The sequence below is a fragment of the Glycine max genome, chromosome 9 (assembly GCF_000004515.6).
Source record: "Glycine max cultivar Williams 82 chromosome 9, Glycine_max_v4.0, whole genome shotgun sequence".
Lineage (NCBI taxonomy): Eukaryota > Viridiplantae > Streptophyta > Magnoliopsida > Fabales > Fabaceae > Glycine > Glycine max.
This window is the reverse complement of record NC_038245.2, coordinates 29456715-29471832: the sequence shown is the minus strand read 5'-3', so window position 1 is coordinate 29471832 and position 15118 is coordinate 29456715. Positions and strand designations below refer to the sequence as shown.

Here is a 15118-nt window from a genome sequence, read left to right as displayed (position 1 = left end):
ATTTATTTAACATTAGCATAAATTTCATCCTTAATTAAAGATCTAGTTCTCAACAGTTTGTACAAGACAACATCCATCCATGGAAAAAATTACTGGACAACTTTGTTACTGAGTGATATATGCATATCTTAATAAAAGTGTAAAAATAAATAGTAGCAATGACAAAACAAAAGAAAAAAAGGGGTCGAAGAATGGCATTACTAAGAATAATTAAGAACAACACCACATAAAGGTACACATCACTTTTCCTCCCATCGCCGCAGCACTGACTCAGCAAAGTTCTGTTGCCTACAAATGCATGATAACCAACAAGTAACAACATACATATTATGAAAAATTAAAAGGGTCAAGTAACACATTTCACACATCAGTTTCACCAAACAACTTGTGATCAATTATACGATCCACCACACTAAGAAACCAAAATAACACAAAATTCTTAATTCCAATTATAACACCTATTATTGGACACCACAAAAATCAGGGAACTGAACTTACTTCCTTTCTCTATGCTTTGGGCTAGGACGAGAATACTTCAGATATCCATCCCAAGGAACCTTTTTAAGGCCAGCACGAACTGAGATTATGTCTCTCACCCTGCATAATTAAATAATACAAGAGACTATCTCAAGACCAAGAGAAGGCAAACAGAGATATCTCAGCATACAATCAGGATCAACAGTATTTACCTCTCTGCGAACTCAATAGGCGTCTCTCCTGGCTTCAGATTTTGTGGCTCCAAGTACCAAACATCACAAACAACTGCCCAAGACGTCATTAGCTGCAACAGATGCATAGTGAATGATTGCCTGCAAAAGCATGAAATGCAACGTCTCTATCACAGCAATAAACAGTGTTTGAGAAACATTTAGCATGAGAAGCATCTTCTTCTTACTTTCGACTATTCCAAAAAGCATCTACAAAAATCTTATTGTACTTGATTGCAACTGGGCAAACTGTGCAGCCAAGTTCAAATGCACCCTAAACACCATTAAAAATCAGAAAGCTTCAATACAAGTTTCCAGAGTACAGGAACAAGAATAGAAGTCAGCTGGTTGAAAATAAAAGAATAAAAAATCTATTCCATAAATAAGATAGCAGAACATAACAGCATTTTATTGAAGCAATTGCAAATAACTCACATACCTTCTTGAACATGACTGTATAGTGATTATTTACACAAGTTCCTTCAGGAAATATGAGAAGGGGGTTGTTATCAGCTCCCTGGACATGATCCCTCAATCTGAAACATGAAAAATTGTGTAAGTAATAATGAATTAGATCCAAAATAGATTTTCTAACATCTTTATTTATACTCACTTCCTTGCTACTATTTCCCGATCCTTTGCCTCTGTACGGTTGAACCAGATGCATCCTAGACTCTCCAAAATGGTACTCTGCAATAATCCTGCACAATAACTATTTTTTTTTAAAAAAATCAAAAATAATTTTTTTCAAGATAAATTATGATATAAATTCAAGATTACCAAGCAATAAGTTTGTATAAATCATCCCTAATTGTTCTTCACTATCGCATACTCTATTCTTTCAAACAGCCATTTAGAGTTTTAGACTGGCAAACAGCAAAATATAGAATTCCTAAGAAGTAAGAATATATAACCTAAGTTTTTCTCCTTTTCTTTTTTTGCATATTTGGGAGAACTTCACATTCTCTTAGTAGTTAGAATCTGTGTAATATTCAAACACCAAAATACCAATGTTTAGAAGTTAGAACATAAAGCTTGTTATGGATGATGAAGACGCAAGTTTTGTGTATCATATTTCATACACAGATGACAGTTCTGTATGCTTACCAACCCATCCAGGATGCTTCTGCATAATAACAGCAAAAGCAGTCATCTGTTCTAAGATAATGAAATCAATCATGGAAGTATGGTTGGCTACAAAAACCTGCTCAACAAATGAAGGGAAACTCAAATTAGTAATAAATAGCATTTACTCTTTCTAGAATATGCAAATAAGGATAATACAACATTAAACAAACCTGCTTTGGTCTCCTGCTAGGCCTGGGTCCATGATACTTAACAACCCCAGTCCAAGATGCAACAAAGAAACTGCACATCATCTCTACCAAAGACCTCTGAAGGAAATGAACAATTTACAACACACATTGATGAACAAAAGGAGAATGTGCCAAAGTTAATATTAGAAACCAAGAATTGATATGAGAAAGAAAAGAAAGAACTTTACTGAATAGTAAGAAAAGAACAGAAAATAGGAGAGCAAACTCTTCTCCAAGGGTCTCCCCTTCACAAAGAGCTAATGCTCAATTTACAACGACAACAAAATTAACTCTAACTAACTAACTAACTCATTATTTCTTCCCCTACTTATATCTAATAAACCCCTCTAACTAACTAACTAACTCATTAACAGACTAACTATTTTAACTAACTTTCCCTTCTCCTTATATCCTAACAATACAACCCTCCTAAAAGTCAACCTTGTCCTCAAGGTAGGAATTTGAAAACTGGAATTGCACACTGAAACTTCCTCAAGTTTTCTATGATTGCTGGAAGACAACTGCACCCACTGTAGTTGTAGCTTAACTAGGAATGACCCACTGCCCCTGCATGCGGGGTTGTGTTCTGTGGCTCTAGTGGAGGTTGTGATGGAAGCAAATTCTGAATAATCTGGACTTCCATGCGTGGTGCTGCAATCTCTTTCCATCTCTGCTCTTATAATGTCATCAGCTACACAGGGCTCCAAATTTAGTAGTATAAATCTAGCTGCCCAGTTTCTGCTCCACTTTTATGAATCCCATTTTGACAGCCAATTTGGGCCTGATCCACTATGTAAAAAATTGGTCACACATTGTAGAATTCCAAAAATTCCCCTTCCTCTTTCTCATCCTTCAGAACGGAATCATTTACTCTAACAAGATGTGCCTCTTTGGTGTCCCTCTATGGGGAATCAACTGTAAACCAGTGTTGTCAATAGCGGATCATGGAAAATTGCAAAAAGCTGAAAATCCACTATAGAATATAGCGGATAGCGTCGTGACCAAATAGCGGAAGCCGCATAGCGGTTGAAATAGAATATATATAACAATTAAATATGTATAAAAAAGCATGCTATATGCAAATAAAAATAAGATGGACAAACATTAACATAATATTATCTCAAAAGTTAAATTGTTCAAGACAAAATATGTTCATTCTCCTCTGCCCCTTCCCCAATATAATCAAAAAAAGCTAAAAACAGCTAAAAGCTAATTAGCTAAACAAGTCCTAGTGAGGCACAAAATCAAAATAAGCTTGTGACTAAGAATCAAAGGAGGGAAGGGTTGAAGGGTTTACGTTGTGACTAAGAATCAAAGAAGGAAAGGGTTTACATGGTGACTATAGAATGATCCTGAAAACTGAAAAGTTGCATGAAGTAGAAGTGGAAATGCCAACAGGTTCTAGAATGATCTGGAAAACTGAAAAGTTGCATGAAGTAGAAGTCAAAATGCTACTGTTGGGCCTATTAGAAGAAAACCCAAGTCCATAAGTTAAAAGTAAAAAGAATAGAGTAAAAACAAAAAATTTGACTCTGATGTTTTAAAAACCAATAGAGTAAAATTTTAAAAACCCACGTGACTGCTGCACGTGAGTTTTAACAAAGCCAAAAACCTTGTCCACAAGCCCAAAACAACTCTGAATTGCCGTGCAGACACGACCCGAATCTGCAGTCTGCACCTGACCTGGTTTCCTTTCTTTCAGAATGATGAACCAATGAACCCTAAATGCTGTTAATGCAATTTCTCTCCAGATTCAACCTTTTCGGAAACCGACGATGCAACAGCCACGGCACAATGAGATTCCATGATGCGTAAGGCGCCCACGATTGCGATTTTCGTGGAGTCCGCAATGCGACACCATCGCGATTGCATTTTCCTTAAAACCCACTATGCTATAGCGTGATAGTGCCACGATAGCCGCTATTTGCAACACTTTTGTAAACCCACTGGCCACTTCATACAAACTCAGGTCCGGCAGCTTCGGTGGTGGAGGGGATGAGGGTGGACTCCGTATAACTTGAACCATCATGACTGCCTCTGTACATTCCTTTGGCCTTGGCTCCATTGTCGATCTGTCATCCATAGGCACAACAAAGTTTAATGCCAAAGGCTCAGCCAACAAGTTGACATTAAAAGATTCCAGCACCATTGATGTTCCAACCACCTTCATGATTGAATTTGGGTCCAACAATGATTTATGTTTCATCATCACAATCTTTTTATGGAAATCTGAATCTTGAAAAGAATGAGGCTTGGCTGCATCACCAGTTTCAACTTCCTTCTTGATCAACTTTGGTATTGGGTTATCAAGAAAATGGTCTTCACAGTCCACATTCTTCACTCTGTTTTCTTTGTGTTTCTCCTTCTTGATCAAAGGATCAACTTCTTCCTCCATCATAACTTTTCCATTTGCTGTTTCTCTTGCTAATTTTGCTTCATTTTTGGTTTCTTCTCCACAACAAGGTGCATGATTCTTGATTACTGAACCTTCTTTACTTGTGTTTTCTAATTTCAAGAATTGCAATGGGTCATCATCACACTCAAAACTGTTACCCTTTGAATCAGTTTCCCCTTCTATGATTCCATCAAAGGTGGGTAGTTCCAGCTTTCTTGTCCAAGAACTAGCCTCTGCTTCACTGCATTCTGACCCACTTCCCTCCATGCTATTTCAGTCTTGCTGAGTTGAATGAGGATCAAACTCTTCGGTCAATATCTTGCACAGCATATGTTTCAGCTCTGAAGTGTTGGTCCTCTCTTTCAAGAACATTGTGGAACTCTTCCTTTTTTCGATGCAGGTTTCCTTTTTCTTGCTCAGCATGCACTCCAAGATCAATTCTTTGATCTGTTTCATGTCTGGCATATTGTCCTTGATGAGGCCAATGTCACGTTGCAGCTCTGTCAGTTCTCCCCTTGATCGCTGGCCAATTTCTCCAATGCTCCCACTCGGTTTTCCATCACAAACACGAATCTGGCAGGTCAGACCAATTTGTTAGGAACCAAGAATTGAAATGAGAAAGAAAAGAAAGAACTTTAATGACTAGCAAGAAAAGAACAGAAAATACCTCCAAGGGTTTCTCCTTCACAAAGGATTCTTCTTTCACAAAGAGCTAATGCTCAATTTAAAATGACAACAAAACTCCTCTCTCCTATCCTTCTTCCCCTATTTATATCTAATAAACCCCTCTAACTAACTAACTCACTAACAAACTAACTATCTTAACTAACTTTCCCTTCTCCTTATATCATTAATACTCAGCAAAGGGAGGAAAGGGGGAGTATGTTGGAGATTATACACAATGCATGCTATGAAAAAAACCCTCAAAATGTCAACAAAATGACTGATTATGGGGGAAGGAAATGTCAACTACGCCCACAAAATGACTCAAGGCAAAAAACAAGTTTTCAAAATGCCTCACTGTACGCCACTATAGTGTGGGGAACAACTGCTATTTTGGCTGTGATTGCGGCTGCGACAGCTGCTATTTTAAGACACATTGCCTTGCCAAATTCTTCTCTGCATCACTACAACAATATAGGGTGCTACCAATAACTATGTATAACTTATTTTGGGAAACATTATTAGCATGTCATATAAATTCAATATTAGTAGCACTAAATAACTAAACCAGACATTTATTATCCTTCAAGGTAACCTGAATTAGGAAGTTAAAATGTCAAGAACTTATTTATATTTCATGCTACTCAGCAGCTGGAATCGTCATCAACTGTAGTTTTATTAGTAAGACAGAGACCAATGTTAAGCAAAATATTTAAATAGAAAAAGATGGAATGAAGAATAAGTTGAATATGCACCTCAATACTTCTCCTTAACTTGTCATGTCCTTTCAATAGGAAGTGCACCGGAATGAAGGATGAAAGAAATATTATCCATCCTATTGTTAACCCTATAACCCTGCAGTGTCAATTAGGATGGCATCACTTGGACAGAAAAAATGACTGTCAAGTAACTCATTAACTGTATCACCTATTTAGAGAAAATATCTCCTATTTTGGGCTGTGTATTTTTCTGTATATTTTCCTAGTTTCTTACATTAGAGATTGTATATTCTAATTTCCTAATACCAGAAATCATAAACCATCTACATATAATTAGTCATGCTGAGGATTTCCTCAACCAATTCAGAATTCAGAAAACCTTCTAGTCGGAGAGACAAATAGGCCAAATAGAAAAGGTGTAACTCGATGTGGTGAAAGGTGAAGTTCAAATTCCTAATAATCATATTTTCCCAAGACACTGTTAATCAAATACCTAATTCTACAAGGGAATATACAAATATGATACAGGGCAATAGGATTTAGGAATAAGCTAACCTGATTGGGAACAGAATCAAGTATCGAATCACAACTCCAAAACACCACAAAGGAAACAAATAAACATTCCAATTCCATGGTTCTGGAGGATTTGACTTGAAGCATCTTGTGAATGAGTCCTGCCCAACATTAAAAGTTCTAAACCAATGAGCAAACCACCAATGTCTAGCCATGGTGCAACACACACACAAACACATATTCTATACCTAGAATGAGCTTTTAAGATAGAAATTTGTTGATCTCAGCAATGAATGAAGCATAAGATCTGGGAGAGAAGGATATATGTGGAAGCAAGACAGTGTTCAGCTTTTAAAAGATGATGCAAAACTCATTACGTTTGATATTAAGTTCTCTCTATAATATTATCAACATTATTGACTCTCTGAAAGAAAATACTGGCACATCAAAACCACAAAACAAGGAAAAAAACAAAAACAAATAAAAGATGAGTGCAAAAGCTTACATCTACAATAGCACCTGCAGCCTCAGACAAAGTAGGAGAAATATTGAGCAAATCATGCCTGAAAAAGGTTTTTCATAAAAAAAATGTATATATATTAAAATGATGACTGATACTTCATTCTCTAATAGATCAAGGGAAGAAAAAAACTGTTTTTTCATTTCGATCTTATATTCAATATCCAAATAACAGTACAAGGAAAAAGAGAAGGCATACAGGAAAAGCTTTCCATGAGGTTCTTGTTGAATGGTGGACCCTGAAGGGAGGTAATCCTCAATGTTGGGTCGATCAAGATCCAATTCAGAACTTGAAGACTTGGGTGTCCCTGAGTTATTCATCCAAGCTGTGGAATCACTTCTTCCAGTGACTTCTCTCGAAGGGATAAGTGAGATTAATATAGACTTTTGATCCTGAACAATGATCCACTTTCCACTTTAGTTACTAAAGAATTAATTAATTCAATTGAATCCTCAAAAAAATTCAGAAATTTCAATCAGGTCTAATTCCAAATGGAAGCAAAAGAATTTGTTGTAAACTGTTTCCTTTTATAAAAATGATTTACATAATTAGACAGAATTGTGGGGATAAAATATCCTACAAACATGAAATCAGGACAGAATCTGGAACATGTAACACCCTGTAAAGTATTAAGTATGTAGAATTAAAAACAAATTAGGCAGGGTTTTTGTATCAGTAGAGGATAGAACTTTTTGACTACTAGATGTAAATTTTACTAGTATCCATAGAATGGTTCCCTCTCAGACTAGGTATGTCTGATTCTGGAACCATTTGTATGGTACTCATATTGCTGTATTCTAGTACCTCTGGTACTCCATTCCATATTTATAAAATATTATCTTTGCTGATCAAAAAAAAAAAAACTAATATCATAATTTAATTATTAACTTATTTCCATTTAAATTTTCTAATATTTGAAATAATCTTTAAGCTTCAATGTTCATGCCTGATTCTCTGTTGAAGCGAGTGAAAAATTTGCGAAGGGAAAAAGAATAATAGAAGAAGGAAGAAGATAGGGGACATAAAGTTCTTAACAGTCATCACTCAATCAACCTCTCGACATGATGATAACTCACCCATTTTCTTACTAAAATTTCCTGGCTATTTGTTGTTTTCTTTTTGAGTTTCACAAAAAGAAACTTGTCCTACTGTTGAACCATTTTCTCCCTCATGATCTGCGATCCCTTACTGAAATCTTGAGTGTGTTTTGCTTGTCAAGATGTTTCTATTTTTTGCTACTTTATCTTTATGGAACCAAGCCTCATATCATGTGGGTGTTAGTTGACTCTTATTCGTTGTCGATACATGGACAACTCCAAAACTGGGGAAAAGATCCCTCATTTACTCAACTGAAATATCAATTCCATAAACATGTATATTTTGATCTTTTGTGAGTGAAATCTGAATTGCATGGATACTTGGTTTAAAAATGTGTGATTGGTAAAAAGTTGGATGATTTCATTTCAACTATTTAGTACACTGTTGTTATATGAATATGCAACTCAAGAACTGAGCGTGAGTCTCTTTCATTTTTCTCAGTTGTATCCTCTTTTCTCTTAGCTTTATATATATATTGCTCATCCATGGCTGAGCTGAGACTGATTGCTCTCTTAAAAATTTGTCCTCTTTAATTCATGAAATTACTCCTTGAAACCATGGCCACCACAATTTGTTAGTTTGGGAGCACCTTATAGAATCAAAGGTGAAAATGAAAACTACAAGGTATTGTTTATTAATTAAAAGAGAAGATCCCTCTAGCAAAAGGAATTTTCCTCAATCACAGCAGCAAAAAGCTAGAGGAATTAACCTCCAATATCCAGTACAACAAGCTCCTACTTCCTAAGTTCCTAAAATGATAAAAAAATACTCAATGGTATCTCGACACTAGCCCCCTGTACCTATAAATAACAGAATGCTGTGCATGCATTCACTAACACTAACAATCAGTCAGCTCAATCCAAATGAACATGGTTGTATTAAAATATTAAATATAAAATATAAAATAAATCCCACCATAAGTGATTTTTTTTTTATCAGCAAAAATAGATATTTATATATATAAAAGAGAGTACCAGAGGTACTGTACTACATAGGTTTGGATGGCCCTGCAAATGGTTCCAAAACAGACTAAATAGAGTCTAGAGAGGAACCGAGCAGGCTACACCCTGCCAAAAACTATGCTATATTCCTTAAATTTTAATACAAAAACCCTTCTCTAATATTGCTAGACCAGTGGTTAAAATGCATTGTGAAGTCCTTCTCCAAATTGGACAGCCATGTCCATAATAGAAAAGATGCCTCGTCAATCAGTGATATCCCTATGAGCACGAAATATGGGTAAAACACTTACCATTAGCTCATACTATAATATGCTACTCAATGCTGTATTTAACATTTATCATTACTTAGCTTATGTTGACTTCAATAAACCATGTGAAAAGCAAACATCAACCTAATTAAATATAAGAAAGCTACTTAAACAATATAAACTAATTAAATAGATAACATAATAGTTGTGTTCTAGAACATTTAACAATACAAACCTGTTTTAGTTGTCCAAATTGAAGAGCGAGATAGCAAATTGTATCCCACAATAGAAAGATGACTTTTTTCTCTATTGACTCTGCAAATTCCATGCAACAATAAGTAAAGCAAATTCCTGTTTCCCAGATTGTACAATATCTTCTACAAAGAGATAACTATGAAAAAAGGACTACACTAGAAATTTTAAGCGCTTAAGAAAAAGCCAAGGCACACTGCAACAAACCATTATTAAGAATGTTGTTGTTATAAACTCTATAAACTGAAAGCTTACCTAGAAACACTAGGCACTAGTCTCATCCCATTTTCCTCAAGCATCTTTTAATATAAAATAACAGCAAAGTGCCATGTGAAGATGTTTTCTCTGTCAGAACTTTACTACATTCTATTAATCTATTCTACACAAGAATCACTTATTTAGTTACATCTTCCACACAAATTAACAAAAACTGATGCTGCACAAACACAATGAGACTCTATTTGTATAAACTTCTCTGTAAGTACTTGTAGAAGAAGGAAAAAAAACAAAATATATCAAACTTTTTCTATAAGTTAATATTAACTTATGCACCTCAGTTTTTGGAGAAATTAGATGAGAAAGGTAGAAAGCTTCTATAAAAATTGAATTTACATAAGTTGATGTTAACTTATGAGAGAAGTTTAATTCATTTTGACCCTGTAAGAAAAAACTTATCCATAAACACTTGTAGGAGAAGAAAATACAAAGGGGAAATGAATTGAGCTTCTTCCACAAGCTAAAATCAACTTATACACTTAACTTTTATAAAGACTCTCATCTTCTCCAAAAATTGAAGTGCATAAATTGATCTTAGCTCATGGCCCATGGGAGGAACTCAATTCATCTTATTTTCTTGAGCTTATCCAGAAATACTTCTAGGAGAACATAAGAAGAAGAAGAAAAAATGAAACAGGCTTCTCCATAAGCTCAAATTAACTTATGGGTAAGCTAATTTTTTGAAATTCTCTCATCTTTTAGAAAAGTTATATGAGATAGCTTTTACAAATTAACTATATGAGGAAGCTCATTTCGTTTTTTTTCTTCTCCCAGAATTGCTTCTGGATAAGCTTAGCCAAACAGGCCCTAAGTGTCTAAGAAGAAGTTTATTCAAACAAAAGTCTAACACCAGAATCATTATAATTATTATTAACCATAGTGATTACACTTATTTAGATGCAACAGATTCTGTTTGGACACAGCGATTACACTTTCTAAATATCATTATTTTCGTATTAAGTACACTCTAACACTAAATGAGGGGGAGTAACCTAAATCTTACCCTCTTGATTTACTGAAATTTGCAATACACTATGTTCTGCTTGGGAAAGTTCTTTTATTTATTTATATTATTTTTATATCATTTATAGCAGATTGATCTAACCCTAAACCAAAGGTACCAAGATTCGTGTTCGATGTCACAGAAAAAGACAACGAATGAATGAATGGCAAAGATGAGAGTGAAGCTTTAAGAGACATGGCAATTGAGTCACTAGTCAGTGGCGAAGAACAAAATCGTGTGTGTGTGTGTATATATATATATATATATATATATATAAATCAATGATGACTTGAGAAAGACTTAGAATCAGAACGCATGAAGAAGATAAGAAGAAAAATTTACCTAGCGCGGTTAGTTACGGGTTGGGGATTGGGTTTGCGCAGCAATGGATCGAATCCACCCCTTTTTATTTTTTGTTCAAGTCGAGTAAAGCCAAATGAAACTCTTCCGGTGGACTGGTAAGTTATTTTGTGTGGTTGTTATAGTATTTTGTTTTTTGGTTCCACAGTTATTTTGTAAAAAATTTATACATAATTTTATTTTAATAATAAAAAATTTTAAAAAACTTATATTTTTATATTTTTATATTTTTGTTTAATTATGATATTATTATACATAAGATAAATATTATTTTTTATTATTAAAAATCTCTGTCACATAAATCTATTCCGATTGTAAAAAATAAAAAAAATAATTTTTTCACTTAAAACATATTTCAAAAAATCTTATTGAAAATACTCTGGTATCTTGTTAAATTTCTACAAATAAAAATAAAGACTCTTCTATTGCTACTATTTTTTTATTAGTTTTTTAAGCATTAAGGATCGTACGTAATATCTCTTCTTTTTTTTTTTTTTCTTGCCGTACGTAATATCTATGTATCTGATTAAGACAGCTGTATTGTATAGCAGTATAAGGAAAAAATATTTTATACAGTATAATTTTACAGACCGGACATATTTAATGAAAACAATTCTTGTCTTTTAATATCTATACATTTTTAATGAAATAATTTTTATTTTATAATTTAATCATAAATCATCGTTTAAATTATTTTAAAATAATTATTTTAAAAATTAATAAATTTATTATATATAATAAATTATATTGAATAATTATGTAAAACATTTTATCTCAGTATATAATTATTTTTTTCTTTTAAGAATGCAAGAAATTATATTTTGAATTATATAACTATATACATTAATAAATTAGATTAAAATTTTTCGTAGGAATATAATTATTTTAAAATAATATATATTTACTTTTTAATTATTTTTTAATAGATATAAACTATTTAATTTATAATCAAATGGTTAATATTTATTATTTTATTTTTATAATAACAAAAATTTCCCTTTACACTTCGTCTTACATATAACATATATAGTACTTGAGTAATTGAATGTGAAATTATATATTAAACTCTTTAATAATTAATAATCAATATTTATATATTAAAATTGAAGTATGTGGAAAATACTAAAATGTTCATAGCTGAGGCGGTGACACGTGTCCCGCTCCAGTTAACAGAATTGGAATTTTGAAAATTTTGTAAGATTGACATGTGTAGTTTTTTTTCCTATACGTTGCCATTTCTCCGTATTCACTTCATCATTTTTTTGTTGCCTTCGCCATATGTTGCTTCCTAATTGGCGGATTTAACGGTTCATTTAATTTCGCTTAATACTGGAAAATGTGTGTGTGTTCTCCATTACTCTTCCTTCTCTCTCCTGAGTTTTTCTTTTGTTGCCTTCGCCACATGTCGCTTTCTAATTGGCAGATTTAACGGCTGATTTAATTCCGCTTAATACTCGAAACTGTGTGTATCTTCTCCATTACTCTTTCTTCTCTCTCATGAGTTTTCTCTATTATTGTGTTTTCTCCCTCAATTTTCTCTTTCTCCATCTTTCTCTTCTCAATCTTCTTCTCTTTTCCTTTTATTCTTTTTTTTTCTTCCTTCATGCAGACGATTCCGGCTCCATGCCTGCAAGGTATTTCCTTCTTTTTTTTTCTTTTTTTTTTCTTTCACGACAGCTTCGTATCTAATTTTTTTTAACCTTCCTTTTCTCTGCGAGTATTTTCCGCTATGACCGAAGAATTTGTGAATGGCTTTGTTCATCAAAACGGCATCGCTGTCATAACCCACAATCCCCCCAAAGGTATTTTCTTTTTCTTCTAAATCTTCTTCTCTTTTCCTTTTATTCTTTTTGTTTCTTCCTTCATGCAGGCGATTCCGGCTCCATGCCCGCAAGTTGCTGAGGATGAGTTTTTACCGCAACACATTCACCTCAAGTATTTCCTTCTTTTTTTTCTTTCACGATAGCTTCGTATCTAATTTTTTTTAACCTTCCTTTTCTCTGCGAGTATTTTCCGCTATGACCGAAGAATTTGTGAATGGCTTTGTTCATCAAAACGGCATCGCTGTCATAACCCACAATCCCCCCAAAGGTATTTTCTTTTTCTTCTAAATCTTCTTCTCTTTTCCTTTTATTATTTTTGTTTCTTCCTTCATGCAGGCGATTCCGGCTCCATGCCCGCAAGTTGCTGAGGACGAGTTTTTACCGCAACACATTCACCTCAAGTATTTCCTTCTTTTTTTTCTTTCACGATAGCTTCGTATCTATTTTTTTTTAACCTTCCTTTTCTCTGCGAGTATTTTTCGCTATGGCCGAAGAATTTGTGAATGGCTTTGTTCATCAAAACGGCATCACTGTCATAACCCACAATCCCCCCAAAGGTATTTTCTTCTTTCTTTTTCTTTTTCTTTCACTGCAGCTCGGTATCTAATGTTTTTTTTTTTGTTTTTTTTTTTTGTGGTGTTGTTGATTTGTTGTTTAAATAAGAAAATCTTCCCATATTGCATATGGGAGGAGAATATCTGTTAATTTCAGACAAGTTCTCACAAGTTTCCCTGATTGTCAGGTTATAATTACAACATATGATTTCTCTGTTTTCGAATACAGGTGATGGGGAGAAAAAGACCAAAATTTGGATAATATTGGTTGTTGTGGTGGGGCTGATCTGCCTTGGAATCCATATATTTATGGTATGGAGGTTTAAGAGAAAACCTAAAGATAATATATTTATTTTCCTAAGTATTTTTTCTTATCGCTTTGATGAATGAATGACAAGGTGTTACACACTGTTTTTTAATATTGACTTCTATATACTCTCTCTTCCTTTCTATTTGCCAGCAATTTCATCAGCTTTTGGTTACAACAACAATAGCGAAATACCAGTCTTTGATCTAACGAGGAGTACAGACTTATAAGAAATTTCAGGTGAGTTAGGCTTGGAAGGGAATCAACTCAATTTTAACTACATTCTAGCAGATTATTAACATGGAAAAGTATTCTTACCCTTTGACATTGCTTAATCAACTCAATTTTGTTATGTTGTGTGTCTTTGTGTATAAAGTTTCGGACTGCGGTAAGACCGGCGATTTTATACGGAACAGAATGTTGGGCGGTCAAGAGCCAACATGAGAATAAAGTAGGTGTAGCGGAGATGAGGATGTTGCGGTGGATGTGTGGTAAGACTCGACAGGATAAAATTAGAAACGAAGCTATTAGAGAGAGGGTTGGAGTAGCGCCTATTGTAGAGAAGATGGTGGAAAATAGACTTAGGTGGTTTGGGCATGTAGAGAGAAGACCGGTAGACTCTGTAGTGAGGAGAGTAGACCAGATGGAGAGAAGGCAAACAATTCGAGGCAGAGGAAGACCCAAAAAGACTATAAGAGAGGTTATCAAGAAGGATCTCGAACTTAATGATTTGGATAGAAGTATGGTACTTGATAGAACATTATGGCGGAAGTTGATCCATGTAGCCGACCCCACCTAGTGGGATAAGGCGTTGTTGTTGTTGTTGTTGTATATTATTGTTTTTATTTTATTATTATTGTGTCCATAGAAAGTAAAGGGGGGAGAAGATCACAGTGGCTATGGCATGGAGCTGAAGGAGGTTGGCGTTGTTCATTAGTTCAGTCTGAAAGTTAAAAATGACATCGTCAGAGACAAAGTGGGGACCACACGACACTGCGGATTTCATAATCAGAATCTTTTATCCCGATTTTAATTTTATTAATTTAATACTGATAATGTATGCAAGTAATTGTATAAAAATATAATATACATATGCAGATTTCATAATCAGAATCTTTTATCCTGATTTTAATTTTATTAATTTAATACTAATATTGTATGCAAGTAATTGTATAAAAATATAATATACATATATCACAACACGCGTTAAATCTGTTAAAAAAATATTTAAATTTGATCCCAACTAATTTATACACGGTTAATTAAATTATTAAAAGAAGAAAATGAAATATAACAAATGATATGAAAGAAAAAAAGATCTAAATTTGATCCCAGATAATTTATACACAATTAATTAAATTATTAAAATGAAAAATGAAATATAATAAATGACATGAAAGAA

The 15118-nt window shown here is 33.8% G+C and overlaps 1 protein-coding gene across 2 annotated transcripts; it reads right to left on the bottom strand.

Moving 5' to 3' along the window:
• LOC100794544 (glycerol-3-phosphate acyltransferase 9) lies at positions 1-11162 on the bottom strand. 2 transcript variants are annotated; one of them, XM_006587185.3, is made up of 14 exons: positions 11015-11162; positions 9377-9456; positions 7032-7225; positions 6819-6876; positions 6356-6474; positions 5837-5936; positions 2006-2101; positions 1815-1911; positions 1321-1408; positions 1147-1243; positions 896-981; positions 690-809; positions 499-597; positions 1-288 (listed from the first exon to the last, which is right to left on the bottom strand). In XM_006587185.3, exons 3-14 carry the CDS (start codon positions 7151-7153, stop codon positions 240-242), a joined length of 1131 nt encoding a protein of 376 aa, XP_006587248.1. In that variant the 5' UTR covers positions 7154-7225; positions 9377-9456; positions 11015-11162; the 3' UTR covers positions 1-239. The 2 variants fall into 2 exon arrangements, with proteins under 2 accessions (XP_006587248.1, XP_003533946.2); XM_003533898.5 differs by lacking the exon at positions 11015-11162 and adding an exon at positions 9649-10898.
• Positions 11163-15118: the final 3956 nt, after the last annotated feature.

Excerpts from the sequence above, each read along its gene's own strand:
- LOC100794544 (XM_006587185.3), bottom strand. The coding sequence starts at position 7,153 with ATGAATAACTCAGGGACACCCAAGTCTTCAAGTTCTGAATTGGATCTT. Across the intron at positions 2,102-5,836 it reads AGTTAAGGAGAAGTATTGAG|AGGTCTTTGGTAGAGATGAT; the intron begins GTGCATATTCAA and ends CATTTCCTTCAG. Across the intron at positions 1,912-2,005 it reads CTAGCAGGAGACCAAAGCAG|GTTTTTGTAGCCAACCATAC; the intron begins GTTTGTTTAATG and ends TTTGTTGAGCAG.